The 13,002-nt window shown below is 41.4% G+C and overlaps 1 protein-coding gene across 5 annotated transcripts in view; it reads left to right on the top strand.

Moving 5' to 3' along the window:
• The window catches only part of ECPAS (Ecm29 proteasome adaptor and scaffold), an 84,056-nt gene that overhangs the window by 11,752 nt on the left and 59,302 nt on the right, over positions 1-13,002 (top strand). For 4 of the 5 annotated variants that reach the window (XM_065046353.1, XM_065046356.1, XM_065046354.1 and 1 more), the window contains 4 exons: positions 2,946-3,076; positions 8,894-9,010; positions 10,642-10,760; positions 11,904-12,056. In XM_065046353.1, coding sequence (XP_064902425.1) covers positions 2,946-3,076; positions 8,894-9,010; positions 10,642-10,760; positions 11,904-12,056 — 520 coding nt within the window. The remainder of the gene's footprint in view (positions 1-2,945; positions 3,077-8,893; positions 9,011-10,641; positions 10,761-11,903; positions 12,057-13,002) is intronic. The other variant, XM_065046357.1, reaches the window with a different exon arrangement.

Here is a 13,002-nt window from a genome sequence, read left to right as displayed (position 1 = left end):
CTCTGTCTGGGATCAGATGTTGGGGACCAGGGTGCTCTTTTCCTGGGACTGGCTGCTCAGTGCGGATGGAATTTGTGAGGAATTGCATTGAGCATCTTTTATTTTATATTTTATAGTAGTAGTATATTAGTATTGTTTTTTAATTTTATTAAACTGTGTTTATCTCAGTCCATGAGTTTCTCACTTCCCTTTCGATTCTCTCCCATACTTGGGGTACAGGGAAGTGAACAATCTACTGTGGTTGTGATTGCTAGCTCAGGTTAAACCACGACAGCAAGGATACCTGATGGCAGTGTCAGGACTTAACTGACTAGGCAGCAGAGAGATTGGAAAAGTGATAAACATATCTCACAGGCAGTGCAAACGAGGGGCTAGTTTTGGGGTTTTTTTCTCCTGATCTCTAGAATCATTATAATTCTGGTTGTGCAACTTGTAACAACAGAATAATGGAAGAAGCTGGAAATGGGAGAGATGTTTGCAATTCAGTATGTTGCTGCAGTTCCTGTGGGCACGTGCAGAATGTTTTTTTTTGCCTTTTGCCTATAATAGTCCAGTGGCTACAACAAGTGACTTTACAAATAAGCTTGCTCATGTTTCCATACACTTGAGACTGATCTGTTGCCATCTGAAGGAGTGTGTTGTTGGGGAGGTTCCTGACTTGCTTGAAGATGGTGGGTGTACAGTGCTCTCCTGGTCAAGTGGGAAGGATTGGATGATTTCATTCGTTGTTGGAGTTATTTCAGCTGCTTGATGTGACCTAGACAGTCTCCTGCTGCTGGTGGGGTCGTGGAGACACCATGGATGTCCTTGGAGGAGGAGGTAATTCTGGGAGGGCGACGCATGACATGAAAAGGAAGGTGAAGAGAGAAATAAATTGTTAGGGTTTAGAAAAAAAAAGGGGGATATGAGATAAATATCCTGAGGTCATTTACCAGCTGACAGCTTGGTTTGTGAAATCTGTCTGAAAGAAGAAATTTACTCAAGTCAGTTTTTATTGTAGGTGCTGCAGAATTTTGGCTTGTAATTTCCCTGACAGTAACATTTCGTAGTCCAATGTGTTTTCAGCTGCCTGTCATATTTGCTCAGCAGAAAATAAAATGTTGGAAGCGGTACATTTATGTTTAATCTACAGCTGGCAGAGGAGGGATGACGCTGTGAGGAGTCTTAGTGCAGGGATAGCACAGATTTAAAAATCAGACAGTAAAGGCTTCTGCAGCTACGTCATGATAGATGTGCTAGCTAGAGCTGTATTTTTATTTGAACATCCTTTTTGTTCACTTAGATTCCATCTACATCTGTTTGTTCATCTCAGTTTTCACCTCTGCTCTGTACCAGTGCTTTTATCTTTTCTGCCTCTCTAGTCCCTTACTGCAGCTCAGTGATCCTCTTCAGCTGAAAGAGGGCTGTCCTGGGTTGCCCTCTAATCTCAGCCTGCAACAGTTCACCTTAGATTAGCCTTTTGGGGGAACGGTTTCCTCCTTGTAGGATGTCTCAAGACCTGTAGGCCATTCAAAGCCCCTGTGTCTCCTTGCTGCCTGCAGATCTGGTCTGCAGTGCTGCGGTGTGAAGAGACGCTCCTGGTCCCGTGCACCAGCACTCTTCTCGATCCGGCCTTCTGGAATGCTGCTGTGCCAGGGAGGGTTTGCTTTGCTTCTGGTTGAGATGTTGGGGAAGCTGTGCTGGCACTTAAAAACAGGGACTCTTCCGTTCTTTCTACAAAGGCGGATGGTCCTCAGCACTTGCACTTGAGCTGCTGACAGAGATTTTGGTCTCATCTGTTTTCTTGAAATGATCTGCTAGCTCACTGAGAAAACATGTCTATTGCTCCGCCTTCCTTCTCTTGATCTTGTCAGAGTTGCAACTTCCACCTTTTTGCAGTATTTTTGTTTCTGTCTTCCTGGGTTTGGGGAGGAGACCTGCTGGCTGGGGGAAGGTGAATTCGTTACAACACTCCAGCGGCTTCGTTGAGTGATAATAGGAGCTTTGTGTTTTAAGTTGCAGCAATATTTCCTGTGTTTCACACTTATTCCTATTGATAATGCTGTCTATTGGACAGAAGGTCAACAAATTGTAACATATCAATAACTGTTTCAGTCAAGGTTTGTACAGCTTTGTAAAGATTTTCTTTAAGACCTAAGTGGCTTAACAAGAAAGTTGTGGACAGAACAGTTTAGCCTGTGTTGGGATGTCCTATGAGTACTCCCATGAGTAATCAGTTTACCCTGGAACAGTAGTCTCAAGCTTGCAAAGAACTTGGTTTTCACTTTTTAGTTTGTTTCTTATGCTCTCAGGTGCGCAGGCTGTTTATTTGTTCGCAATTGCCATGGTGTGGCTTGCCCCAAGCATATAATTTGTGCTTTGCTTATACTTCTTCCTTTCTGCAATGCTATAATAACTGTAATTAGTCTTGGGTTCTGTTGTGTGTGTTTGATGTATTTGTTCTGTTGACACAAGTATATAACAGTAAGGTCCCTGTGCATGATGAGAACCATAGATTTAATAAGAATAATAACAAGAATTGGCCAGATCTTTTTGCCCTGGGATTAATTAGTGGTGATAGAGAACATCATGATCTGAATGCCTGTCACAGCAAGCGTGTTTTTGAAAGCTGGCAGCCCTCACACCTTTGCTGTCAAACCAGAAAGGGCAGGGAGTGACTCGGAGATCCTAACCTTCCATTTCACCTTTGGTGATGTTCTAGCCTCTGAAACACAATGTGAAAGCAAAGGAAATCTTAATTGTTTCTGCCTTTGATAGGAGTGGTCTCCGTGTAACTGTTGAGGCTGGTACTGGAAGCCATTAGATGGAAATACTGTAGGAACTGTGTGCAGCATTTCTTACAAGCCCATTAGGGGGTGCTCAGAAAAAGTTGTTTTCTTGCTGAAGCAATTTTAGGTTTCAACCAGTTTCACTCTTTCCCCCTCCCCCCTTTTTTTTAACTGCAGATCAACTTGAACGTGTGTTCTTGCGTCTTGGCCATGCAGAAACAGACGAGCAGCTACAGAACATTATTTCCAAATTCCTACCCCCTGTTCTCCTCAAGCTGTCCAGCACACAGGAAGGAGTTCGTAAAAAGGTAAGGGTGCGATTTACAGGAATGGGAGAAGGAAATACCCTTTATGTACTGTGATTTACTGTACTTGGATGTTCTCTGTGGAGAAGTTTACTCTTTGAGGAAAAGTTATCATAAGCCTGATACAGTGTGGCTTTATTACAACTGTTAGGCCTTAAAGAAAACAGTCACTGCTTGTGTCAGCAAGATCTTTTGCAGGTGTGTGGAGGCTGCATTTGTTTCCCCCTGAGGCCAGCTAGCTATGAGTTAGCCCGAGATGGAGACTTTCTGCCATAGAGACAGTTGCCGTGGCTTCCAGGTTAGGGCTGTTGTGCCTGGCTTAGGGCACGTGTGGAGCAGGCTTGCTTCAGTGTGTGAAAGACAATGGAGACATACTCATTGATGTCATTCACTTGTCTGATAACAGGGATGGCAGCAAGGACCAAACAATTTTGATTGTGGAATTTGATATTTACCTGAAGGAATTCAGTTCCCTAGCACAGAATGCAGCTTTATCACAGAATTAATTCAGGCAGATATTAAATTCCATCTCCAAAACTGTTTGGTCCTTGCCTGGTTACAGGCATAGGAGCAAAGTCCAAACAGTTTTGGAGATGGAATTTAATATGTAGTTGGGGAATTCAGTTGCTTGTATTAGGTTATAGGATAAAAGCTTGTCTGCACACCCACGTAGGAACACAGAGGCACAAGAGCAAGTGCAGAAACCTGTGTAACTCCCTGCCCTAGCTACTCCCAGGCCCATCATAGGAGCCATCAGCCCATCAGAGGCCCATCCCCAGAAGTGCAGGGGAACACAGAGGCACCATGGCAGGCAGGAACCCAAGTTAAGGGCTCAGAGGAAGGTGCACCCTGCCCAGGCCCCTCCCGGGGCTGTCTCAGGAGAGCCTTAGTGCTGCTGTCTGGGCATGAAGCCTGTCAAGATGAGTCAACACCAGAACACCTTTTGGACTAAGGGGGTGCTACCCAGGGGTAGTGGATACAAGGGGATGCAGGGGAAGAACTTTCTGGGATTGCATAAGCTTTATAATGGGATGTTTAGTGGAGGAACCCAAGGCAAGGAAAGGAATGGAGCTGGGTGATTTGGAGAGGAGCAAATTTGGGTCTCTAGAGGTGGAGCCCACTGGTCAATATGTGCCTCTCCTGGTTGGAGCTGGGCATGTGGAGCTGCGAGAGCCTCCCCGCTGCTGGGACTGGCCCTAGTTCCCCAACACCATGTACTTGTCGTTCCCCTTATTCCTGCGGCCAGGCAAGGACCGAATGGAAGATGGAATTTAATACGAACATGAAGGGATTCAGTGGTGTAGCTGCCTGCTGCAGCAGGGAACTGAGCTCTGTTTATTGCCAGTTTTATTTTTTCCCCAGACCTGTGTTCTTGCACAAGTCTCATGCAACAACAGTTGTGGGATTGCACGAGGGGATCGCCAAGCCTTGTGTTAACGGCGGAGGTGGTGTGACCTGGTCTGGGTTGAGGCAGAGAACACCTGCGTGTGTTTCGTGTTCTGCCAGGGCGGTGCGATCAGGAGAGGCAAACGGGGCAGCAGCAGCTGACTGTGAGACTTCAGCAGCTGGATCAGAAAATAAAGAAGGAATTCTTGATCATGCAGGGGTTCATCTGAAGGAGCTGCCTGTTGATAGAGGTGGACCGGAACCTTTCTGAGCAGAATACTGGACTGTTGTGGGGGGGCTGGAAAATAATATTTTGTAATCCCCCCTTTGTCTTGTAGAAATAGGCAAATCACCATGCCTGGATCACCATGCCTTTATGAGTAGACTTCAGAACCTGTGAGTAACTAGAACACAGATTTTCCTAAAAGTTCTGCACAAAAAATGGTCCTGGCAGTGATCACCTGAAAGTGGATCCATAGATGTGAAGAAATTCTACTGTGCTGAAGGACAGACACTCCAGCTCAGATGGAGGGTTCTTCTGAATACCTGCTTATCATGTGCACTTGGAGCTTTGAAGAAGGGGATCCAACTAGCTAGTGAAATTCCTTAGGGTATTTTTTTATACAATATTTTTTCCATAAACTGGAATATGTTGTCTGGTGTTTTTTTTTTGGAGTGGTGTCAGATTCAGGAAAGGGGGAAGACTACTCCTTTGAAAATTAGATTTTAAGAGGACTCTCAAACTAACACAGCATTCTCACAGTGTTCTATAGTTTTTATGTTAGAATGAATAACAAAATAAAACTATTTTGCTGTTCTTCCTTCTATGTGTTTAAGCTATAGACTTTTATCTGTACAAGATGATGATAATATTATAAACAATCAAAGCACTTCCCTGTGCTTCTTGGTATTTTTCAAATTCATTGCACTCAAGGAAATTACCCTGAATTCTGCTTTTGCCATATTGGTGAAGGGAGATTGACTCTCTCAGTATTCTGTTTTCATAATGAATTCAAAACCTAACAAGAACACTTTGTATGTGTTGGTTATTTTGTCTGGTATTTTTTACATAGCAAAATAATTTATCAGTGAGACAGAGGGGAGGGGAAGACTGTCAGTTTTTTACTCTAATGAACATCAGTGAAGATTTACTGTGGAGTGTATAACCTGCAGGTAAATCTGTTTGACATACACATTGCCTTTTTCTGTTACTTACATCAGAATTCAACTTCTTAGTCTCCTACTTGCTCTTGCTCTTGTCTGGTAGGAAAATGCCTTAAGAAGTCTGATGCATTTTCAAATGCTAATGATTTTTAGATAAAAATACCTGGCTTTCCAGTGCTGATTTTGTATGGTGGACAAGAACGAATATACCTATTGTTCAACTCCAGCCTCTCAAAGTCATGTTAAGGCAATGTTAAGGAAAACAAAAGCTTTTTTTTTTTCCATGACCACTCAGGCAATTGGAAAACTAATCTAATAAGAAGTAATAAAAGTAGATCCAATATAATGGAAGGAGAAGGACAAACTTTATTTGACCCAGTGTTTGACTGTAGGCAGCAACAAAACCCTGCCATCCCGTGTCGTGTGTCTCTCCTGCTATCTTTGTAGTGGTTTAAAACCAACAACAAGAAGTGTGCCAACATAGTTAATTGTGGTTGGAAAGCTCACACCATTTTGATTGAATTGACAGTGTAGCTTTCGATAGTATAGATATACAAGCAAAAAAGAACATTTGTGTGATGGCAGTGTGCTGGCAAAGTGTATGTCAATGCAGGTGTTCAGGTACTTCAAGGCCAGGCTGGACGGGGCTCTGAGCAACCTGATCTGGTGAAGATGTCCCTGCTCATGGCAGGGGTTGGACCGGATGAGCTTTGAAGGTCCCTTCCAACCCAAACCATTCTGTGATTCTATTCCCTTCACCCAGCTTTAGAAACACAGTGTAGTTCATTCAGTCACCAGACGGATTGACTACACTCTAATTTTACTCTGACTCCTCAGACTTAACTTTCTTCTCCGGCTTGGACTGCTAGAATGTAAAATTCTGTTTTTCTTCTGATTGCCGTCATATATTGCTATGTTGGTCTTAGCCCTGGCCTTAATTTTGTGATTGTCAGGTCAATATTACTGCCTCATTCAGTAATTTGAACTTACTGTCCTCGTTCATTTTCAGATCTAAGACATAGTCTAGGTGTGTGCATAAGCTTACAATGCTTATACCTTCTCAATACTTTTATTCTGAAAAGGTAGTCCCTCTTGAGGCCACAGTTTGACAGATTAGTTAAGTTCAGCTCTAGAATGTCTTCTGCCAAGTTGGTTACCTACCAGTGTCACGCAAAGAACGAATCCAGGGTAAATTCACGGTGCTGGTTCAGATGTGCTGCAAGAAGTACTGATGCACTGGCAGCATTTGTGCCAAACTGGGTACTGTGTCGCTTTATGCAGCCCACGTCAAGCCAGCAAAAACAGGAGTGGTCATACTCGGACGTGCAGGTGTTTGCCTGATTCTGGTCTGATGAGTACCACTGAATGAAATCCTTACTGTGCTCATTTGGTATTAATGATTAGAGAAGCAGGACATGAGTGAAACCCTTACATATACCCAGATCCAGCCGTGTCTTTTTTCACCAGCCACCATGGGTAATTTGAACTAGTTCCTCAAACTCTGTTGTAGTCATGTGTTTCTCTTCCTTCACAATAAAGTGTGTACAGACAGATTTTTCCTCTCTAAAATAACAGGACTTTGTGACTGCTGTTACATCGATTTTGCAGCAGCAAAATCTGATAGCTGTCAGCGTTGCTTAGTTTGTCAGCTTATTTCTGGTCTGAGTTACATGCTTATGGTCAATCTCTGGATTATATCTGGACGTTACTTTGTTTTATATCTTGTCACAGAGTAGATGCAAAGATGTCTTAGCTCATATGCTGCTCAGCAAGCATAGGGTTCTGCATTTTCCGTGACCAGCTTTAGTAACAGCAATTTATCTGGTTTTCACCTTACTATGGTCACAATATTGTGCGGGAACAGCAGGACACGTGGTTCCAGCTACCTGGATGATAAAGGGAGATAAATACTAACATGACCATCCAAATGTATAGTACTAACATGATTAAATCACAGTGATAAGTAAAAACATAAAGGTCCTTGGGCAGTTTATACAGAAGTATGTTTTTTATGAGTGTAAAGTGTGATAGCCCATGCCAGTGAGTATGATATCTCGGGTTGGAACACCACTGCCGCATGTAGGATGTGTGAATGTTGGGCCTGTGTGTTTGGAATAACATTTTTTGTAAAAAACATCCTGTTTAGCCTCTTAGTCAAGGCCCATAGCAGTAAAGCTATAAATTGAGAAAGGCTAATTAAAGAAGGCTCAGCTTGACTCAGCTCTGCCTGTCTCTGCTCTCACTGCTAACAAGACCTCTGTGTCTGCATCTCTGCATCTCCATATGCGTTGTTCTCATCGCCGCAGTAATGAGCCATCAAAAGCCCAGGACAGCATGCCTACCCTGGCTTTTTGACTTCAATTGCTTGAAGTTGACATGCCTCTAGGAGTGGCTTTATCTGGTTTTACTGGAGCTGAGCTGACTCCATTTAATGTCACATATTTTTGGGCCACCTTCCTTGAGAATCTGATAGGGTTTGTGAGCTGGATGCAGATGTTCAGTGTGGTTTCTCAGAACCCGTTGTTCCCGAGTGGAGATTGTAGTTTTTCAAGTTATTCTGTTCAGTTATGATGCCTCATTTAGCAGCACAAATGACACTTTGCTGCTGCTATGCCAAGAAACTGCTTTGTGGGATTGTACAGTCATGGAATGACTCAGCTTGGAGGGGATCTCAGGAGGTCTCCAGACCAACTTCCTGCTTAAAACATTAAAACAGGGTCCATTATAAGTTCAGGCCAGGGTGCTGAAGGTTTTATTGAGATGGGTCTTGAAAAACCTTGAAAGATAGAGACTACACAAACCCTCTGGGCTACTGCTGCACTAGAGAGTCATCATCATGAGAAAGTACCATTCTGCCCCTTTCTTGTTTCAGGCGCTCTGTCCCCTGCTCTACAGCCACATGACAGAGCTGCAATGCAGATTTCCAAACCAGGCTCTGTTTTGAGGGATGATAGCCAACTGTATAGAAAGAACTGGTCATCCTCAGTAGTCATTTCTTCCTGACATTTCTGCTGGTGTGAAGGTTATTGGTGGTGGCATGGTTTGGGACTTCTTATGTGTTTGTCTTCACAGTGACCTCAGATACGTCAGAGTGATTTCAAGGTAATACAATCAATGATGACTGGTGTTTTTTCAGAGATTAGATAATCAGGAGGCTCAGGCTTGATCTGTTTATAGTAGGCCTGCCTAGTGGACTGAGGATGACATATGGAGTCCAAAGTAGTAAAATAAAAGGTGGTTCTTATAAGTTTTTTGTTTTCTTCCTATCAGGTCATGGAGCTGCTGGTTCATCTGAATAAGCGCATCAAAAGTCGTCCAAAAATTCAGCTTCCAGTAGAGACGTTGCTAGTTCAATATCAAGATCCTTCTGCAGTGTCTTTTGTCACTGTAAGTGTCTGTTCTTCCAAGAATAGTTGCTGATTTACTTGTAGCAAGCAGAATATTTGTTAAAGCTTCTGTATTTAGCTCTGTTAGCTCTTCTAGGAAGTATGTTGTCGTCATGAGGTTGGTGTTGTAAGATATTTTTTTAAACTAAACTTTATAATCTAGTGTGAGTGAAACTTAGTTTCATAAAACAACTACACAATTGACTCTGTTCAAATTACTAATAATTACTCTTGATATTTCATGAATGCATGAATAGTCATTGCTTGTTTTGTAGTGGGTCTGTTCATTGGCAGAAGATCCAGCAGACAGCCACCTATGCTGACCCTGATACGTGCAGAATCAGGCTCTTAAAACATCGTGCAGGATCGGAGTCTCAATTAAAAGATACATATTTCTCGGAACATATGAAAACTTGTATTTTTGTGTGGTTTTAGAGTCAGGACCTGAGCTGAGCAAGGAAAATATTAAAAAATATTTTAAAACCTTTTTTGTAGATAGGGAAAATTCACTAGATGTTTTCATTCAAAGTAGTGTAGTAAAGAAGGTAGTTTAAAAACCTTTTTTTTGTGAAACTCTGAAGAAAATTTTCATTTCAGCTGTGCTAGATATATTGCAAATCACAAGCATGAAAGTAGTGATAAAATCAGAGGGAAACTTGGTGTCCTTCTCATTTGACTATTCAGTCATATGTAGCATAAATGGAAAATGTACCCTCTTATAAACTGATGGATAAGTATTTAGGCTGTAAATAGCAGTAACATAGAAGTAATCTCAGATTGTCTTTAAGCAAGTGGGATTATCCGCAGTTCACCTTTTGGAGATGACTTAGGGCTTCTAGAGTGCACATGTTCTGTAGAGCAGTAAAAGGACCATCATGTTGGAAGACAAACTTAACATAAACTCTGCTTTTGGCTGGACACGTTAAAAATCTGTTTCCATTTACATATCTCAGTGATGCATGTTGTTTTGTGCCATGATGCTTCAGAAAATTTTAACGAGTGCCATCTACAAAGAAGTATAATGCTTCTCATTTCAACCAGGTCATTGAACACATAACTAACTCTTATTTGTACAGTTCTTGGCTGGACTTGGATCAACACGATAGGAGCTAGATAGTCCAGTATTCAGTGTTGCTCTGCTGTGCTGCCATATCGCTGGACTCTGTTGGGATTGCATTTGCAGCTTGTTATTATGCTGATGTAGAAACGTATTTTCAAGAGAAACCTTACTTATGACTTTGTATTTAATCACTATTGCTTTCTATTTCGTTTCAGAAATAGGTAAGACAGAAAATTACATTTGCTTTCCTTGAAGCTGTCGGTTAGGTAAAGGTGCTTTTGGTGAAATTGGCAGTGAATAAGAGAAGATAGGGGTTTTTGCATTGTTGTTTTCCTTCTTTCAAAGTGAAAGCTCAGCAAGACTCAGGGCTTTTCTGAGTAGGTCTTGCTGGGTCTTGCTGCACCTCTCCTTCAATAGATGTCAGTCTCATGAGCCTTAGAATTGAAAAATTTGTCTTCCAAAACATATGTTTCCAAGACCTAATTATGTAACACAACATACAAGAAGAGTTTAAAGAACAAATATTTCTTTTGCACTGTTGCCAATACTGTGTGCTTTTTCTACCCCTTTAGAATTTTACCATAATTTATGTTAAGATGGGATACCCCCGTCTGCCTGTGGAAAAACAATGTGAATTGGCTCCAACTCTTCTCACTGCAATGGAAGGGAAACCTCAACCACAGCAAGACAGGTATAGCTACTTATCCTTGGAGTTAATTCTGTTGGTGTTGTTTCAGTAAAATACTTTCTATCACTTGTTAAAAGTTTTTTTTTTTTTTCCCTTCGAGATGTTGTCATTGCTTAGGATGTTCTTGGCTTGCACAATGTGGATCAGCAATACAGTAATTTGGGTGATACAAAGAATTCATGTAGTCTAGTGTTGTAATAAGATACAGGATGTGCAGCAGCAGACTCCCTGTATGATAAGAGACCTGTGTTATGATGGATATGCCTGTCCATATCCCCAATCCATATTCATCAAATTCTTGTTTACAGCCTAAGACCAGACCTTCAGTAACTATCCACTGTCCAGCAACAGGAACAGCAGTAAATGTGTCAGACTGGCCGCTCTGAATTGTGAGATAACCAAGATTCCTACTCATTTGAAACACTAAGTTGTAGTAAATGAAACAAACACTGAAGTTGGGAACTGCTGCATACTAAGAACTTCTAGGTTACTGTTAATTATGAACCATGCTGACACTGGAAAATGGCATTAAAATAATATTTTCATTCACTCTGTAGCAGTGTGACAGTGTAAACGTAAAATCTTGCCTCTGTTCATGAGATCAGTGTGAAAATACTTGATGGATTTCTCTAGGACCATGGTTTTTCTCTGTCCGAAAAGCAAGTACATGAGTGAAGAGAGCTTTGGGAAATCTGTCTGTATTGCTATATAAATATGTTTGTCTGTGTGCAGTCTTTGGTGAAGCTGAATGGTGTTTATTGACTTCTGTTCTAGATAGGCTTGGATTTAAAACTTTAGATTTCTTACAGACAAGACCGTCCTAGACTGTATTTTGTGGCACAGTTACAAAACAACAGAAGTCTAGACAAAGGCAGTGACTTTCTCTCTCTCCAGATGTGTGTGTGTGCATGCACAGAGATATATATGTTCTATTTTAAGCACAAATTCTAATTTATCCTCTGCCTTCTGTTTTTAAGTATAACAGGTGGCAGAGACCATGGGATTGTGAATCAGTTTAACTTTTTCTAATACTTTTTTTTGCTATTAAGGACCAGGTTTGTTATTAAAGGTTTCTCTCTTGAATGTTAAGAATAAATGGGTGTTGTTTTTTTTTAAATGGTTGCAGTAAATATAATTGTTTTTCAGCCTAATGCATCTTCTAATACCAACCCTTTTTCACATGAAATACCCTGCTGAACCACTGAAAGCAGCAGCTTCTCCATTTAATCTTGCTGAAAAACCAAAGACTGTACAGCTGCTTTTGGACTTTATGTTGGATGTTCTGCTTATGCCTTATGGGTAAGTAAAAGTTAATACCAGTCTTCTCTGGTATTGATGTGTTTTTTATGTGTGAAACATTACAAACTGCACCCTTGGAAACTCATTTGAAATAAACTGATATTTCCTAGCTCAAATTAAGCCAGTTACATGTTTCAGTAAGATACAAAGCAGGGTTCTAATTCCAAGAACGGGATCACCACCTTCCTTATTTAACAAATGTCTTTTTTCTATTTCAATAGATGTTATGCTATTCAGTCCTTGACCTCTTTTGGGATCAAAGTGAAGTTATGAGACATGTGAGCTATCTGTTAAATAGATAAATAGAAGCCAGACCAAAATGTGCGCTCACCTTCCTGCATTTGAGTTTTAAGGCTTGTTCTGCCAAGGTCATAAGCAGGCATAATCTCTGAAACCTTGTGCTTTCCAGAACTGAACCTTTAATAACAAGATTTGTCTTTCATCTGTCTTCTGATGAAAAATGTTTTAACTGTAATGGCATGTCTCATCGTGAGCACAGTTTCTGAGTGCAAGAATGATTTATAAAGCAACTTGAATTTACTGATCACTGCTTGTTAGGAATCTCCTAGTTTATAAAGTCAGTACTTACTTGAAATCTGTTTTCCACTAACTTGTTTAGTGTCTTTGTATTGCTAGGGGAGCTTTTGCTTTGAAAGAAAATATAAGTAATTTTAACAGTAGAACACGTCTTTTTTTCTAGCAGTTTATTGATTTCTGTAGGATGTTTCTGAGCACCTAGCTCTTGCTCACCCAAGTGGAATGACTTTTAAAATAGCGAGCATGTGTTTTTCTCCATGTAGCGTCCCTGGAGGCCGTGCTCCCATCAGGTGCTGCAGGGACCACTTCCTCCTCATCTGAGTGTGCAGAGTCTTGCAACTTGTAGTTTAAAATGCCCAGCTGTCCCATCCCAACAGATGGGATGAGGGATGAGTTAACTCTGAATGTG

This window comes from Columba livia, chromosome Z, assembly GCF_036013475.1.
Source record: "Columba livia isolate bColLiv1 breed racing homer chromosome Z, bColLiv1.pat.W.v2, whole genome shotgun sequence".
Classification (NCBI taxonomy): domain Eukaryota; kingdom Metazoa; phylum Chordata; class Aves; order Columbiformes; family Columbidae; genus Columba; species Columba livia.
This window is presented reverse-complemented; position numbering and strand designations above follow the sequence as displayed.